Here is an 18,894-nt window from a genome sequence, read left to right as displayed (position 1 = left end):
TTTACTGATTTATTATGCATTTTGATGTTTTTACAAGGTTATCCGATATTTTCTTTTCTTATTTTTAATTCTGATTTATTATCAATTCTAATATATTTATTTCACACTAGTAAATAGAAATACATTTATTCTGATTTTTAAATATTAAAGTTATAATACATTATGTTTTATTATAAATTTAATAAACTGATTCTCCTTTTTGTAGTATTAAGATTATGATAAATTCTGATTTCTTATAAAACTTAATGAATTTATTATGATTTATTATAAAATTTAATAAACATTTTGTGATTTTAATAAATATTTTAAAAATACTAACTAGTTAATATTTTATTACTTGAAAAATATTTTATGTTTTATATTGTAAAGTAATTAATTTATTCTTTTGTTTTTATTTTTTGTTAATTCTTTTTTATAAGTATTTTATTTGAAATATTAAATAGAAATTATTAATGGAATAATTTATATTAGTATATTGTATTATATTAATATAATATATATATCATATTATTAATGTACATTACTCGACATCCTATCAACATAATAGGAAAAACTGTCATTTTTTTGGTTATTTGGACCGGTTTGGTCGACATTTCCGAAATATAGGAAATGTCAACCGAAATAATGTAACTTTTATATTACCATCCATTTTCATGTCGGTGAGCCTCGACATCGACATATGTCGGGCGACTTTAGCAAAATTTCGCGACATTTGAAACCATGCTCCTAGAATCTCAGCCCTGAAGGAATCTCCCACCCCAATCGGACCAGAATACATGGCTAACAAATTCCCTTTTTCATCCCTTATCACTCTCCCTACTTCGGAGGGCCTTGGATTGCCTATGTTGCCACCATCAAAATTCAGTTTGGTAAACCCATGAGGTGGAGGTGTCCAGCAGGAACTTAAGGTATTCTTAATTGAGCCTGAATCTACAATCTCCTTCCAGTTTCTTATCATCTCATCAACTGAAACACTTTAAACAATTCCAATGTTCTCAACCAATGTATCATCCTAATGTGGATAGTCTCCAGGATTACTTCCAAACTTCTCTCCTTATTTGAGAATATCCTTGAGTTTCTCTCCTCCCAAGCAGTCCAACACACCGCAGCCCTACCACATATCCACATGATCTTGGCCCTTTTGGTTGGCCAGTTAGGCATGGAATGGAAGTAAATAAGCTTTGCACATTCAAAGGGGGAGTCCACCTGCACCCAAACAGAGAAGTAAACCATTCCCAAATAACTTTAACAAATTGACAAGAAGTTAGTAAATGGTATCTAGACTCACCATCAGATTTGCAGAGAACACACCAGTGAGGAGACAAACAACTGTTGGGTCTTTTTATTTGAAGTAGATCCCCTACATTAACTCTTTCCAGAAAGGCTTCCCAACAGAAACTCCCAACCTTTGGAGGTATAGGTCGACACCACACTTCTTTAACAGGGAAAGACAATCCGATAGAAGGAGGGGGTAAAAGGGCTTTAAAGAAAGAGGCATAAGTGTAGGAACCCGAGGGAGTGAGTATCTATACTCTATTATCTGTCTTTGATGGTTCAACGAAGACCCCTTCAAGAATGGATAATAAGGCTAAAGTACATGCTAACTCGGTGTCCTTGACATCTCTTCTCAAGCTCAAGTTCCATCCAAACCCAGAAGGTGAATTAGAAGGAACAAGAAAAGAGGAAATCGGTTCATTTTTAAGGGTAGAAATAGTAAAAAGGCCTGGAAATTGATCTTTCAAAGAGGAATCTCCAACCCAAACATGTTCCCAAAACTTAATGAGGTTACCTGAGTGCAAGTCGTACCTGATCCATGGAGAGAACAAGGGCAAGATGGCTTGAATAGCTTTCCAAGGAGAAGCTCTTATAGTCCTTGCTAGAATCTCAGAGTCCCATTCATTGTCTACCAGCCCATGTGTACTTCCCAATATCTTAACCCACAATCTTTCTTTCTCCAATGAAAATCTCCACAACCATTTCCTTAGTAATGCTAAGTTCCTAATCCTTATGTTCCCACTTCCCAAACCTCCCTCCTTCTTACCCTTACATAACACCTCCCACCTGACCTTATGATCCTTCTTCTCCTCCCCCGACTCCCAAAGAAAATCTCTCATTAGTTTTTCCAGCTTGCTAGCCACCTTGGCTGGAATCTTAAAGACTGATAAAAAATAGACAGGAAGGTTAGCTAGAGTAGACCTAATTAAGGTGATTCTCCCTCCAAGAGACAAATAATTTTTCTTCCAGTTGGCAAGTCTTGTTTCAAACCTCTCCACAACAAGGGCCCAAAAATCACCTTTCTGAGGATTATCCCCCAGAGGTAAACCAAGGTAATTTAAGGGCCAATTAGAAACTACACACCCCAAAATGTCTGCATGCTCACCAACCTCCCCTTCCCCCATATTGACTCCAACTATACAACTTTTCTCAAAGTTCACCCTAAGGTTTGACATTTGCTCAAAAAGTTGTATAGTGAGCTTCAAGTTTCTAATCCTATCGATATCCCCTCCTTCACAAAACAGAATTGTGTCGTCTGCAAATTGTAGGTGTGTAAGTGGTATATTTTCTCTTCCAACTCTCCAACCTTATTAACTCCCTAGAATCTACTTTGGATATTAGTCTCCCCAACACTTCCGCAACCAATGTAAACAAAAAAGGGGATAGGGGGTCTCCTTGTCTAATCCCTCTCAAAGCTGGGAAATAGTCCACCACTGTCCCCCCCATTCACCAAAATAGAATAATAACAATCCCTAATGCAATCCATCACCCATTTGCACCAGATGTCTCCAAACCTAAAGTTAATCATCACCTCCAATAGGAAGGACCAATCAACCAAGTCATAAGCCTTTTCCAGATCTAGTTTACAGACCACACCTCTTCTCCCGAATCTCTCATAGTCCTCTAGACTCTCATTTGCTACAAGTATCTGACCTATTATCTGCTCCCCTTCATTTGCTATGATTGTTGGGAGCACCTTCCTAATTCTAAAGGACAGCACCTTAATGATGATCTTATAAAGGCTATTTACTAGACTGATCGGCCTGTAATCCTTTGAATAACTTGCATCACTTTTCTTGGGTACCAAAGCAATGAAGGTGGAGTTTAGCCTAGGGTTGATTACTCCTCTGGTATGGAATTCATTGAATACCAACATTATGTCCTCCTTTAGTATGAAAGAAAGGAGGGTCACGAATAAAAGAGGAAAGGGAGAGAGGAAGAGAAGGAGTATGAAAGAAAGGGTTCAGCAGAATATTGTTTCTAGCTGCCCACTAAGATGTATTTATATTGTAATCTATTACAATGACTAATTACCATAATACCCTTACTTAAAACAAATAAAAAAAAGGCCAAACAAGGCCCATCTGGCCCAATTATTCTAAATAAAAAATAAATAAAATAAACAGCAGGTATAAAATGTGGGGTTGGAACCCCACAAACACAAATAGCTTATCAGTTATCTCTACACTCCCCCTCAAGTTGGGAGTAGATATTTGTCATACCCAACTTGCGTAAATCTGTCTCCAACCTGAATTTTGTGACTGCTTTAGTAAAGAGATCAGCTAGTTGCATGTCAGAGGTAACATAGGGAAGACACACTTCTTGATATGCAATACGCTCTCGGATAAAATGTCTGTCCACCTCGATATGTTTAGTCCTGTCATGCTGTATTGGGTTATGGGCAATGTTAATTGCTGCTTGATTATCACAATACAACATCAAAGGTTTCTCATAGTCAATTCCAAGTTCATCCAGCAAAGATTTCAGCCACAACACTTCTGCAACACCATTGGCCATAGACCTGAATTCAGCTTCAGCACTGGAGCGAGCAACAACATTTTGTTTCTTGCTTCTCCAAGAAACAAGGTTCCCCCCTACAAATGCACAATACCCCAAGGTAGATCTTCTGTCATCAATAGATCCAGCCCAATCAGCATTTGTATACACCTCTATCTTCATGTGTCCACTGTTCTTAAAAAGTATGCCTCTCCGTGGGCATCTCTTCAAGTAAACAAGTATCCTTTCCACCGCAAGAAGGTGAGTTGTCCTAGGAGAATGCGTGTACTAACTGACAACACTGACAGCATATGAAATGTCTAGTCATGTTAGGCAGAGATAAAGAAGTTTCCCAACCAACCTTTGATACATAGCCCTGTCCTCAAGAGGTTCTCCACCTTCTGCACTTATTTTATGGTTCAACTCAATGGGTGTGTCAGCAGGCTTTACTCATAACTTTCTAGTTTCTTTCAATAAATCAAGGACATACTTTCTTTGAGAGATGAAGATGCCATGCTTAGATCGAGCCACCTCAATTCCCAGGAAATAACGCAGTTCTCCCAAGTCCTTAACTTCAAATTCTTTGTGAAGATTCTGCTTAAGAGCATCTATCTCATTAATATCACTTCTAGTCACCACAATATCATCCACATAGACAACAAGTAAGGTCAAAGATAAGTTTGCCTTCTTAAAGAAGAGAGTGTGATCTGATTGAGCTTGCATGTAGCCGAACTTTTCTAATGCCAATCTAGACCTGTCAAACCAAGCTCTCGGAGACTGTTTCAGCCCATACAAAGCCTTCTTTAGTCGACAAAATTTCTTTCCTGCTTCTATACTGTAAAAACCGGGAGGTAACTCCATGTACACCTCTTCCTACAAATCTCCGTTTAGAAAAGCATTCTTGACATCCATCTGAAAAAGTGGCCAAGAAAAGTTCGCATCCATAGATAGCAGGACTCTCATTGTGTTCATCTTTGCAACTGGTGCAAAGGTCTCCATCAGCATTATATTTCACTGTGAACACCCATCTGCATCCAACAGGTTTCTTCCTCTCAAACCGGTCAACTAGTTCCCAAGTGTTGTTCTTAATAAGTGCATCCATCTCTATTTGCATTGCTTCCTTCCATTCAGGTATCAGAAGAGCCTCTTGCACTGTTCTGGGTATAGGAATGGTAGCAATAGATGCCAGAAATGACCTGTAGGATTCTAAGAGATGACCATAAGAGAGAAACTGGGAGATACAATGAGCAGTGAATGAAGTACAATGACGCTTCCCTTTACGAATTGCAATTGGGAGATCAAGGTCATCTGAAGGAAGGGACTGAGGCTCAACAGTGTTAGGTGAAGTATCTGCAACAGTGGGCTCAAAAATGGGTGTAATGCCTGGATCTGAAGTTGTAGGAGGTGTTGGGATCGGCCTGGACTGTTGTGAATGAGAATCAACCTGCCTCCACCACTGTCTGTGATACACTCTCAACTCCTTGCACTTTTGACAACCCTCTTCACGGCACTCCCCCTCAACAACTGGGATAGGTAATGGAACTTCCGGGGCTGAAATCCCTTCCTCACGACTCTCCCCCTGAGGAGAGGCCCTATGATAGTAGGGCATATCCTCAAAAAAGGTGACATCCATGGACACAAACACCTTCCTGAAACAAGATCATAACAGCAATACCCCTTTTGATTTTGTGCATACCCAAGGAAAATACATTTAGTAGCTTTGGGATCAAATTTGGAGCGATGAAGTCCCAAGATTTAAACAAAGTAAGTACACCCAAAGGTTTTAAGGGGAATAGTGAACAAGTCCTTGTTTGGATATAGAAGATTGAATGGTGTTTTCATGTCCAAAACCCGTGAGAGAATTCGATTCATAAGGTAAACAGCAGTACGGATTGCATCCCCCCAAAAGCGTATGGGAACATTAGAGTTGAGCATAATGCTTCTGGCTACTTCCAAAATATGTTTGTTTTTTCTCTCAACAACCCCATTTTGCTGAGGTGTACGAGGACAAGTACTCTGATGAATAACTCCATGGTCTAGAATATATGATGCCAGGGGTTTTGCAAAATACTCCTTGGCATTATCGGATCTGAGAATTTTGATTTTGATTTCAAATTGGGTCAATACCATCTGATGGAAAGCTTGGGTCAGGGAAGGAACCTCATCTCGAGAGTGCATAAGGTAAATCCACGAGAAACGGGTATAATCATCAACAAATAACAAGAAGTATTTGTACGCCCCCCCCCCCCATGGTAGGAGTATGATATGGCCCCCCAACATCAGTATGCACAATTTCAAAGGGAACATTGCTTCTTTTATTGCTCAAAGAATAAGTTGACCTACAATGTTTTGCAAGTTCGCAGCTTTCACACCTCAAACTAGACACTTACATTGACTCAAACAAACTTGGAAACAGACTCTTCAAAGACCCAAAAGACAAATGACCTAATCTATTATGCCAAAGCATAATCTGAGAAACAAACAACCTCCCAACTTCACTTTCCTTCCCTTGTGGATGCTCAAGCAAGTAGACTCCATTCGTCTCACGGCCACTCCCAATCACCTTCCTCGTTTCCAGATCCTGAAAAACACAACGATCGGGAAAAAAAGTCACTGAACAGTTTTGATTCTTAGTAATACTACTAACTGAAAGCAAGTTAGCACTAAGCTTAGGGACATGCAAAACTGAGGACAAGGAGATGGCATCTAACAATCTGATGTCTCCCTTGCTAGAAATAGGAACAAGCGAGCCATCAGCAATAGACACTTTGTCTTTGCCTGAGGATAAACAGTAGGTGGTAAACAAGGTGGATAAACTAGTCATATGGTCAGAAGTACCTGAATCTATTACCCAGAAGGGTCTAGTGTTACCTGGGGCTGAAGTGTGATATGCTATAGCTCTTGTACCTGAGGAAGCAAAAGCTAAAGTAGGAATGGTAGGAGTAACAATAGAAGACTGAGATGATGACCCGGAAATACCAGCTTCATTCTCTAATTGTGTCAAGGCAGCCCAGACAGCAGCTAAGGCATCTAGAGATGTGGTTCTTGTATTGGAAGATGATGCATTGCCAGTGTTGACTGCCATATTAGCACTTCCTTTCTTATTTCTGAATTTAGCTGGAACAAGATGGGGATGCAACTCCCAACAAGTATCCCTAGTATGCTTGGGCTTCTTACAATCATCACAAAACATCTCCCTTTTATCTTCCTTCTTTATTTCCTTTTCTTGATCTTTCCCAAATTTCTGTTTTGTTGCTGCTAGGGCTGATTCCATGGGTTGAACTTGTAACATCACTTTTCTTCTACTCTCTTCACTACGCACTAGTGAATAAGCCTGAGACAAGGTCACACTATCCCTGGTAAGAAGTTGTAGTCTTACTATGTCAAATTCTGAATTCAAACCTACAAGGAATTCAAAAACTCTGTTTGTTTCAACCAACTTGCTATAGGTAGTCGCATCTCTCTGACTCTCCCATTCAATGGTTTCCAAATGGTCAATTTCATGCCACAAAGATTTCAAAGTAGCAAAGTAAACAGAGACTGGCTTCTCCCCCTGCTTGAGATTTTTCACTTCACACTTCAGCTCATAAGCCCTAGCAACATTAAGAGGTTGGGAGTAAGTCTTTTTCATATTATCCCAGATTTCCTTAGCTGTTTTGGCCCATAAATAATTTTGGTGTAAGGCTGCATTGAATTACACAGCCATGTCATCACCAAATAGTTCTCTTGAACCCATTTGGCAAGTGATGTGTCTTCGTTTGTTGGTTTCTTTATATTCTCCCGTTACATAGCCTAATTTACCTCTACCCTCAATAGCCATCATGGCTGATTGTGCCCACTCCAAGTAATTTGTTCCATCGAACCTAACAGTTGTAATTTGAAAAGAACTTTCAATCATACTTCCAGCCCCTAAAAAACCTTCCCCTGGAGTCTTGAATTCACTTCCAACTTTCTCCATTTTAAAGAGGATGTTAACAGCCACTACTTTGACAAAAAAAAAAAAAGTCTCTGCTGAATCAGAAAGCACAGCTGAGAATCTTCACAGTCAGGAAGAATTACCCAGAAATCAATTTCAGATTATTGGTAACTCCCAAGAAACACTCCTCAGTCGACAAGAACACCCAGGAATAAAAAAATCAGATAACTGTAGCTGCTCAAGAACCAGTCACAGTCACAGAAAAAATGGGAGCAATAGTTGACCGTGGGATTTCACAAAAAAACCCAGAGAAAATAGCAGATATATCAGAAAACTGCTGAATTAAGGTCAATCTCCGTCAGAAAACTAACAGCAATAATTGACTTAAATCAGAACTGTCAAAAAACTGTCAAAATTACTCCTTTGAAGGTCGATCTCTGTCAAGAAACCCTAAAGAAATGGCAAAGAAGATAGAATTCTATTAACCACTGCTTCCAGAAGGTTAAAAACTGTTCCCTTTAAGGTTGATCTCAATAAAGATGAGTTCTTTCTCAGAAAGAATTTGATCGCCACCTTTAACCTTCAGATTAAGCCTTAATCTTTGACTTACCTGACTTCTCTGACTCTTCCTGGTCACTGGGCACTCTCCAAAGGTCGTGTAACCCCTTGGGACAATTCGAATCTCCATTGATCCTCTAATAATCAGGCGAAGATGCAATACTTCAGATTCAATAACTTCTCATGCGGCCGACTGGATTAGGCTCACATGAGAGCCCTAAACTGCTCTACTTTTTGCTCTGATACCAACTTGAATAAATTAAACCAGCAAATAGTTGTTTTCTGATTTAAAAAGGTAGAAAAGAAAGAGAAAGAAGGGTCACGAATAGAAGAGAAAAGGGAGAGAGGAAGAGGAGTATGAAAGAAAGGGTTCGGCAGAATATTGTATATAGCCGCCCACTAAGATGTATTTATATTGTAATCTATTACAATGACCAATTACCATAATGCCCTTACTTAAAACAAATAAAAGAAAGACAAACAAGGCCCAGCCAGCCCAATTATTCTAAATAAAAAAATAAAAGCATGTATAAAATGTGGGGTTGGAACCCCACAAACACTAACAGCTTATCAACTATCTCTACAATTACTCCTCTGGTATGGAATTCATTGAATACCAACATTATGTCCTCCTTTAGTATCTCCCAACAATCCTAGTAAAAATCCATCGTAAAACCATTTGGGCCCGGTGCCTTTGATCTACCCATTGAGAAAACCGCCTCTTTTATTTCTTCCAACTCAAATTTCTTTTCCAGCCACTCCCTATCTTCTCTGTTTTTTTTCTTTATTTTTTCGCTGTTCTTTTGGACTGTTGTGGCCAAAGCTGTTGTTATGCTTTTGCTTTGAGACCTTCTCTTGTATTTCTTATTTTATTATCTCTTTAATGAAAGTTACTGTTGTTAATTATCAATATATATAGATGATTTACCATGCATATTTTATTAGTAACATGTTTGTCATATTTGTATCTGAAAAATCATTATTTGGTAAAGAATATCATTGGCTTAGGGACAAGTGAAGTAAAGGTAGATAACAATCTCAGCACTAGTCTTACAAGGATACATACACGTGGGGGTAAACAGAAAGCCTTTTTGGTTTATTGGTACATTCTAAAATATATCAATTATGATTATTAGAAACCATGTTCTACATAGACGATCAGTAGTCTTACTCATTAAATTTGAATGGTGGTTTTTTTATGGTAAAAGTGTTATTGGTTATGAATGAGCCATCATCATCATCATCTAAGCCTTATTCCAACTATATTGTTGGCTACATGAATCTCATTTCACCATTTTGTTCTGTTTAGTGCCATATCCATATTTACCCACCTTCATCCAAAAGGATATGGGAATGACTGTCCATTTTCCACCACAACCGGGCCCAGCTTTGATGCCATCACATTACTATTATATTTCTCACAGTTTGGAAAATTTCATAGTTTTTCTAATATTTTCATTAAAAAAGACTTTGGGCAAGAAAAAGGTCATTATGAAATTTAAGACCAAAGTTTCCTACAAGATCAAATTGCTTTCTTAACCTTGTGAAGGACAAAGTTCTTTCATACATAAAGCAATATAATGTCAATTAAAAAGTTTGCACGATACTTGTTTACTCGCATCTAATCAGCATTCCTTTGCAGTATTAAAATTGAAAATGTCCTTCAAAGGAGGGAAAATATTCAACACTCTTCAGGCTCAGACTTCTTTTCTACACTTTTTTTCTAAAATGAAGAAAGAAGAAAATTAATAATATCAGTATTTAAATCCATCAAAAAATACTACCAGCATTAATATTGAAAATTTCCTTAAAAAGGGGGAAATATTGTTCTGCCTCACACTTTCTTCTCTTTCTCTGTTATATGCTAAGAAAACTTAATCCACTGAACATGATCTAGATCACAGAATAGAAACATAGGGCTCACCCATTAACCATAAGAACGACTCTACTCCCTCGTGTGATTGGAACATAGTGAGTTTCCTGCAATGAGTAGAGGATGGATAAACTTTGATAACAGTGTAAAAGTCAAAACATAAAAAGGAATAAAATTAACAAATAACATGATTTTATGGACCTTAAAAATTTGTCATATATGCACAAATCGAAATGTTAAAAAAAAAAAAAAAACATTTTTGGTCCATAATATACTCTGCAGGTCTAACATCAATTTGTACCCTTGACCCTGTTCCAAGTCATGACTCAAGAAGATATGAAAATTCAAAATGGAGTAAATTAAACAATGCAACTGTAAGGAAGTTGACATGCTGAGATTTTGAAGAAATGACAGTTAATGAGATTGTATCATCTTAATATGGAGGCCAAGAAAGGCTCTGTAAGTGACAAGCTTCAATTGACATTCTTCCATTGCAAGAAGTAGCATAATTATCAATTTTCCACTGAGGCATACCGTAGACAAAATTTGCTTCAAAACATGAGAAACCACCACATCAACAGGTTGAAGGTCTGTCACTTCTGCACCAGGCTCTCCATGCTGAAACAGAAACAGATTTGACCATGTAGAAAAACTAGAAATAAAAATTAAAAAACGTGGTAAGTGATATGAATGCTTGATCCCTAACCAGTGTTGCATGGACTCTCCTAAATGGCTGAAGTGTGTGTCAGAAATGTGTAGTTTCTGATACTCCATAGATTCTTGAGGGACACCTCTACATAACATTTTTCCTCTTTATCCCTGTTGATTTCACACAAGTAAACAGATAATATGCACGGCAAATGCCATTTTCCTATAAAGGTGAGTTTAAGTAGCCAAGATAAACTCCTAGACTTTTTTTATACATGTATAACATGTTAGAAGCCAAAATAATATGGGACTATTTTAACGGTATTTACTTTCTGTAGACATGTTCTTTAGTCTAGACTTTTGCCTTGCTGACAGATCTCCATGTCTCTGTCTATGCAAAACAAGATTTAGCCCATTTGCAGAAATGGAGTGACCAGCTAGTACCAGAAAGACAACATAAATAATATCACCTTATCGCACAAAGCGAGCACTACTTTGGACCTTAATTTAGATTAATTAACCAAGAAAGTACAGAGTAAAGTACCTTCTTAACATAGGAAAGTAAATATAAGGGAGTTTATTGAGAAACTTACTATACCAAGACCAAGCTCCATTTTTCCTGGGCCAAAACGATCTGATGTGACCTGACCTGGCAGCGTGCAGACAGACAATGCAACACCCATGGTTCCAACCATTTCAGATGCATGCTTTGCTTCTGCTGCAACATCAGAAAGAGAAAGCCCAGCAGCAGCAGCAGCCCCAGCAACCTGTTATTTGAAATTAAAAAAAAAAATTACCGAGAAATTTGAGGCAGAAGCATAAGAAGATTACTAATAGAACTATTCTAGTATTTGTACATTTGCTGCTACATAAAGCAGATACAATGCTTCTATATACTTTAAGAAATGGAAGAACATAGAGGTCATTTTCTAGCAATAACTGAGAAAATACATTAATAGAGAAATAAAGAAAACAATTAAATTGGGAGCTGTAAAATCACTTCAAATTTTTACTTTTACAGTATCATATTTGTTTCCAGATGTAAAAAATGTTAAGCAGTAGCAATAAACAGAGAAGAAACAAGTAGAAGTTCCCCAGGAAAACTGTAACAGGCAGCACATAAATATAATTCAGCTAGAGGCTGTACAGGACAGAGGATTTTGGGAAGCTTGAAGAAGCACTGGCACAAAAAAGTAAAAAACCATAATCAATGAATTTTCTTGTTCAAAAATTTATCTATTCTTTTCTCAACTAAAGATTTTGAGGTCTGCGGCTTTTTCTTCTAGTATTCAATATGAAGATACTAGGACAGGTAACTCCAGTAATTAAAATCAACAAAATATGGGAATATTTAGAAAAAAAAAAGAATCTAGGATAAAGGCATTTCAATTATTACTATAAATCCTTTCCTTGCAACAATAAATAAAAAAGATCCATCCTTTTCTAACCCTTCATGGATGTCTTTGTGGATTAATGAGGGAGAGAGAGAACCTTGTGGACAAGAATAGTCCCAGCCAAACCTCTTCGCCCAGCTATGCCTTGAGATGGTGGAAGAGCACAGTCATCTCCAACAATAACCATCTGCAAGGTGCAAAGATCATCCTTTCTTTTAGTATCTTGAAAACAATGTAAAATAAATTATCTCAATAATATTCTATAACAATGCATACCTCTATTTTGTAACCTTCAGACTTTGCTTGTTCAGCAGCCAAACCAAAATTTAACCGATCACCTGTATAGTTCTGCCATGCCCAAATTAAAAAATCATATATCAAGCATGATCAACTGTAAAGCTTAATGTAATAAATTCATAAGAATTCGAATTTACTGTATCCTTTTAAAATGAAAATCACTAATGTTATTTTTTTCCATATGCAGTCACAGAAATGGAAAGAATAAGTGCTGTTAGAATGTATTATGTAATATATTCTTATTCAACTGAAAAGTAAGTACTACACTTTATCAACTTAAAAGGCAAAATACCTTGACAATCAGAAGACATCCCATAGGACCTGTCACAGCTCTGATACCCTGAAATAACAATATGGGTTTATAGGTTTCTAAATGAAGATTAACTTAAACAAATAATGATGTATTGTGTTTGTCTCACTCATTAATAATTAAAATAGCAAGATACTGTACAGATAGGATGGAATCAACAGGAGGAGAGGCAAAAACATCTCCACAGATAGCTGCTGTCAGCATCCCTTCCCCCACAAATCCAGCATGAGCAGGTTCATGCCCACTTCCACCCCCTGTGTCAAGAAAGCATATTAATTTATGTACCCAATGCCTGAGAGCTACACAATAAAAAACCTAAACAAACCAGTTCAAATCCATATGGACTTTTAGATGATATGAAAAGCATGCAGACCACCTTCAAACACAGGATTAGCTAAAAACAACTAGTAAAAGTTAATGAATGACAAAGCACCTGAAAGGAAGCAACTAAATAAAAACAAAATGATTAGAAAAAACTAATGAACAACCTAAACTAAAGTTTGATTAGAAAAAAAATTGTACTACTACAGTTCCTATAAAGAATAAGATAAAACGCATAAATTTGTATAACCATTAAAGAGGAGAACATGTTAAAAACATAAAACTAGAATGTTCAGTCTGGATTTCCCTTAATCAGTTATTATGGTTTTGTTATGAGCTGAGCATTTCAAATTATAAGTTAAAGTGATGCTTTAGATCTATGAGAAACGCAAACTATTAAAACACAAGGTCAAACTTAGATATTTCAATCTGGTTGCTTCCGCAAATTTCTGAGAAACTGGAGCCTGAACATTACAGTAGAAGCTCTTTTCTTTGACAGTGAACAACTCATTTATGTTGTATACAGCAAAAATAAATTAGGTGTTCACTGTCAAAGGTCAGGATCCTGGCTTCTTCAATGTGGCACTGCATTGACCAGGGCCAAAAAAGTCCATTACCCAATGTTGGTACCAGCTATCTGGGGTAAGGGGTAGACTAGATGCAGGCCTAACTTTTGGCATTTTTTTTGCACAAAGTGGCTGCTTTCAGACTCGAACCCGTGTTCTCACGCTTGCCAGCCCAAGATAGGGGATGATTAAGGATAAATCTTGTGTTTTTTTTTTTTGTGACTATAGGGACAAATCAATTCCTCACTTACTTATTAGTTGTCCTTCAATAAGATCTGTTTTGTTTATGCGACCTTTGAGTATTAGAGTTGATGGAATCCAAGAAAATAGTTGTATAGTACATATTTTGTGGAATATTTTAAACTTGGTTGATAATAAATTGGATAAAAAGTTAATTTTATCTTGGATTGACATAATGTGTTATTATGTCTGGTTATCTAGAAATAAAACAATTTCCAATGGAAAAATTGTACTGTTAATGGACTACTTTTTCAAGATATTTTGTGGAAAAATTGTACTCAAAAAGAGAGCGTGATGTGATCTCCTCCTCTGACGGTTTTGTTAAACTAAACTGTGATTGTGGTGTCAAAAATGATAGATCAGATACCATTGGCTGTAACGAAGGTTTCTTTTTTGGTGCTGAAGGTGAAACAGTTGATTGCTATTCTAGACTTCTAGTGTGCTGCAATTGGAACCTCTGGCAATTCTTTTTTGCGGTTAAGTTAGCTAAAAGCAATGGATGGAACAAGATAATAGTAGAATTCAACTCTCTTTTAGCTATTAGAGCCTTGAATATAATATTTAAACTGTTTCTTGGGACTGTGATTATATTTTGGACAATATGCTGAACTTAGGTAGTTATTTTGAAACAGTGAATGTTAAGCATATAAGTAGGAATTCAAACAGAGCAGCTCATCTAGTAACCCAGTATATGAAAGGAAAGAATGGGAGGTTATTTGGTGGGAACCGCCTGTGGTTATCTGATGTTCTTGTTGTGGACTCTTCTGTTTAATGAAAGTTAGTTTACTTAGCAATAAAAAAAAGAAATTGATAACAGTGACAAGGATCACAGCAAGTGAAGTATAAGTTCAGAGGCATTGAGGATTCAATCACAATTTGTTCTTGATCTGTTCATACTGCTTATGCAAGCCTGACTGGGTATAATTCCTGGTCAGCCATCAGGCAGGATGAAACATGCCCTGGGTTGCCTGCTTATGCAATTTGTTCACTACAGTAGTTAGCATGCATGTTTCATTTGTGCTCCAGAAGTAGTGGGCAACAGCCATCATGCAGCATCTATCTTTCATAACCAAAAGAGAAGTTTTCTGCAAAATGGCAAACCAGATTCTCCTACTCAGAAAGAAAGTCCTTGCCAAGTCAAAAAATAAAAATAAAAAATTATTCGTTTTCCTTATTTTCTAGATCCAGGATGAAACATGCCATGTTCTGCCAATTCAAAATATTTTTCTCCCTATTTCCTTGTATCTAGGGTGCTTATAGTATCACCACAAAGCAAGCTACCAGTAGCTGGGCATGTTGACCACACTTCGGAAAGATTTAAAGCCTTCAACTTCTTCATGAGAATTTGCTTCTTGTCTTATTGTTACTACATGACTCTCAGTGTCTCAAACCTCTATCTAGTAATAAAGCCTCACTACCACAATTTCACTGTGAGGTAGTAGTCTAAAAGAATTAATGCAACTAACAGAGCATTCATCCAATCATTAATGCGACTAACATTCTTTTATCACATCATACAAAATAAGTAATACCTTATCATTCATCCAATTATGTCTTGCTTTTCACTTTACATAGCACAGTTCTGCCCTGCTACTTTTTCTGTATATTTTACTTAGAATTGGAGCAGGATGGGCAAAATGGAGACTGCATCCAGAGTTTTAAAGTGATAGATGAATACCACTTAGATAAAAAGGCAAATTCTATCAAAAGATTGTAAGGCCAGCTATGTATGGAGAAGAATGTCATGCAGTCAAAAACGTGTCCAAAAAATGAGTGAGCCAGAAATTTGTTTGTTGAGATGGATGAGTGCAAAAACTAGAATGGATAAGATTGGAAATGAAGTCAATCGTAGGAACCTAGCAGTAGCTCCAAGAGGTGATAAAATGAGAGAAAGTAGACTAAGATAATCTGGTCATGTGCATGGAAGACCATCAACAGAACCCAGAAGAAGTGATTTGTTGCAAGATGAAGGGGGCTAGAAGGGCTAGGAGCAGACCAAAACAGAACATGGGTAGAAGCAGTAAGAAATGATTTAAGCACCAATAATTTAATAATGGATATGGCATTAAATAGAACAGAATGCAAAATAGGATTCACGTAGCCAGCCCCATATGGTTGGGATAAGGCTTGGATGATGATAACTTAGAATTTGGAGGCTATGATGCCCAATCAACTTATGTTACTTGGTATCACAAGGACATAGCTGGACAAGGTGTCACATACTTAGTATACACTAAAAGTTGAAGTATCTGATAAGATACAGCACCATTGTACTGGTATCCAGGTATCACAGCTATCAACTATCTCCTAGATTTTTTGCCAAGTGAGGACATATGTTGAAGAATACATGATAGGTACCTTAACAGGTTATCAAGCATCAAATCAGGAATCATTTTTTTAATTGTATCTCAGAGTTAGTGTGCCATACATCTGATGAAAAATGTATGCTTAATATGGTATCTGTTTTTTTTTTTTTTTGATGAATGCTTAATATGGTATCTGTTCCACATGATCAAATCTTGAAATCAATAGTTTATGGCATTACGAATGTGTGTTTCATCAGATACCTAGTGAAAAGAAAATTATCAATGAAATGCTCAAGCTTCAGCAAGAAAAGTATAGCATTTAGGATTTTTTTTTTTTGATAAATGGAATAGCATTTAGTATTCAGGATTAATTGCTTATTCTTTTGTGAAATCTCCTTGACCAAAAATCAACCTGACCCTGATTGAAGGACTTAAACCATCCAACATGTTCAAGTTTATGAATCTCTTTTATTTGTGCTGGAAATCAAAAATCAGTATGCAAATGCAACATTCTACTTTATTGTTGCTTTTGTCTCTAGCATTTGCATGGCATACCTATACTATTAGGTTAATTTTAAACAATACTAATGCAAATTTAGTCCTCTCTGATTACCACAATCTTCTATATGCTTTCCTTTCATCCTAACAACCTGCTTACCTAACGGTTGCCACGGGTACATACATGCATAAAACTAAAGGCACAAATATGTTTCTGTAGGTATCTTTGGGATTAAAATTTAAAGACTTTACAGATAATATATTTCGCATTGTTTCAGACCTGAAATAACTGCAACTTTGTCATATTTAGAACCTGAAACATCAGCACGCAACACAACCTTAACCTGTAGTGTCACAACCAGGAAAGGAGAAACACATAGTCAGAATAATCATACATAAAGAGATCGGGTATCTGATCATTACAGTCAAAGTACAAGAATGATTAAACGAAAATTGTGAACATTGCATCACCTGCGGGAAACCATCCAAGTACTGCAAACCGGGATAAGTTTCCACTAGGCCTTCAATGAACTCAGTGACCACATCTGCGAATTGCAGAGTAAGAAAGGAAAAAATAAAAAATAAAAGAAGGATCCATCAATGACAGAACATCATAAATTCTTCGACAAACAACATAGATTAACAATCAAGTTATGAGACACAGCATACATAAGTAGTGAAATCGGGTCAAGAATGCATTCGGCTCAAAGAAAATTTCCAATACATAATTGGAAAGTAAGAAGCAAGAAAATCAGAGAACCAGATAATTTGAAAATTCAGTAAACGTAATCAAAGTATCAAACGATTAAAGAACAAATGCAGACCATTTGGATCATTAATCAGTTTCTTCCCCTGAAAGGCCATGTCACGTAAATTCCCTTCAAACAGACCTGTTTGTTGATTCAAAGAAGCTCGTACAGCATTACTAAACGAACTTCTTCTGTGACCGGACGAGGATTTCCACAGCGACAAGAAACCCTAGCTAGCTCTGCAGGAAAAACCAGGAGGAGAGAGAGAAGACTTTCAGGGTGATTTGGAGTCCGGATCTCCTGCCCACATTTATCGCAGCCACACATCGAGAACATTTATCCTCTACATTGTATTATACAGGGGAAGATGTTCTCAATTAACGGAATAATGTATTGTGGGTAGGCGTGGGCAAAGTTCTGGTGGGTAGAAAATTCAACGTCAGTTTGAAGTGCTACATTACCACCGCCTTTGCTTGTCCGAGCAAGCAAAATGATCCAAATGACCACCGAAACAGTACCTGACATCCATTAAAAATAGGGATATTATCAAAAATTTACCATGATTTTTTTACATTGGTTTGGTTTGGAAGGAGTACAAATACAAATATGTAAAACCTGGTATTTTATATTATTTTGTATCTATTTTTAATGTATATATTTGTATTTATACTCTTTTCAGACTCAGTCTAAAATTAATCATGATTTTTCAAAATATCAACAGACCCTAGTCATTTGGTTTTATTGTCTAAAATTCATCTTCTTTTAAGGTTTCCTTTAAATGAGCATTAGTGATCATTAATAAAAGTTGTCTATATAAGAATTTAAGTAATTTACTTTACTAAACTACCCTTAAAATGGTTAATCAACCTTATTAAAAATTTTTATGATAAAATTACCCTTAAAATGTCCAGTTAACTTTATTAAATATGTTAAGCTTAGGTTGGGGTTTGAAGTATTAGGCCCAAGCTCGACTCTAAAATTTGGCAGTTAACTTTATTAAATATGTTAAGCCTAGGTTGGGGTTTGAAGTATTAGGCCCAAGCTCGACTCTAAAATTTGCAAGCCTAGGTCTAGGTAATTTTTAACATAAAAATATTTAATAAGCTTGATTGACCATTTAGAAGGTAGTTTGGTCATGTAAAATACTTAAGTACTTACATGGACAATTCTTATTAATGGTCAGTAATAGTCATCTAAACATAAATCATAACGGAAGGTGAAGTTAGATAATAAAGCTCAATGACTGGGGGCTCTATAGATGTTTTGAAAAGTCATGGTGAGTTTAAGAGAAATGTAAAAAAGTGATGGTGAGTTTTAGATAATATCCCTTAAAAAAGAAAAAAAAAATCTTTAATGATTTGGTTAATGCATCACAAAAATAATTCGTAAATTGCCCATTCATTCATTGTAAAGAAATAACGAAAAACCCATACTAAGGTTGTATTTG

The 18,894-nt window shown here is 36.6% G+C and overlaps 1 protein-coding gene across 4 annotated transcripts in view; it reads right to left on the bottom strand.

Annotated features, from left to right (window-relative positions):
- LOC104589617 (putative 3,4-dihydroxy-2-butanone kinase) overlaps positions 1 to 17,952 on the bottom strand; it is a 29,276-nt gene extending 11,324 nt beyond the window's left edge. For 2 of the 4 annotated variants that reach the window (XM_010247980.3, XM_010247981.3), the window contains exons 1-10: positions 17,523 to 17,952; positions 17,170 to 17,243; positions 16,979 to 17,042; positions 12,909 to 13,021; positions 12,750 to 12,797; positions 12,437 to 12,508; positions 12,258 to 12,347; positions 11,360 to 11,533; positions 10,653 to 10,736; positions 10,170 to 10,225 (exon numbers count right to left, since the gene is read on the bottom strand). In XM_010247980.3, coding sequence (XP_010246282.1) covers positions 10,170 to 10,225; positions 10,653 to 10,736; positions 11,360 to 11,533; positions 12,258 to 12,347; positions 12,437 to 12,508; positions 12,750 to 12,797; positions 12,909 to 13,021; positions 16,979 to 17,042; positions 17,170 to 17,243; positions 17,523 to 17,562 — 815 coding nt within the window. In that variant the 5' untranslated portion in view covers positions 17,563 to 17,952. Of the gene's footprint in view, positions 1 to 10,169; positions 10,226 to 10,652; positions 10,737 to 11,359; positions 11,534 to 12,257; positions 12,348 to 12,436; positions 12,509 to 12,749; positions 12,798 to 12,876; positions 13,022 to 16,978; positions 17,043 to 17,169; positions 17,244 to 17,522 lie in introns of those variants that run through there. The other 2 variants (XM_088900005.1, XM_010247982.2) reach the window with 2 other exon arrangements.
- Between the last annotated feature and the right edge of the window lie 942 nt (positions 17,953 to 18,894).

This window comes from Nelumbo nucifera, chromosome 3, assembly GCF_055504915.1.
Source record: "Nelumbo nucifera cultivar China Antique chromosome 3, China Antique-T2T, whole genome shotgun sequence".
NCBI lineage: Eukaryota > Viridiplantae > Streptophyta > Magnoliopsida > Proteales > Nelumbonaceae > Nelumbo > Nelumbo nucifera.
This window is presented reverse-complemented; position numbering and strand designations above follow the sequence as displayed.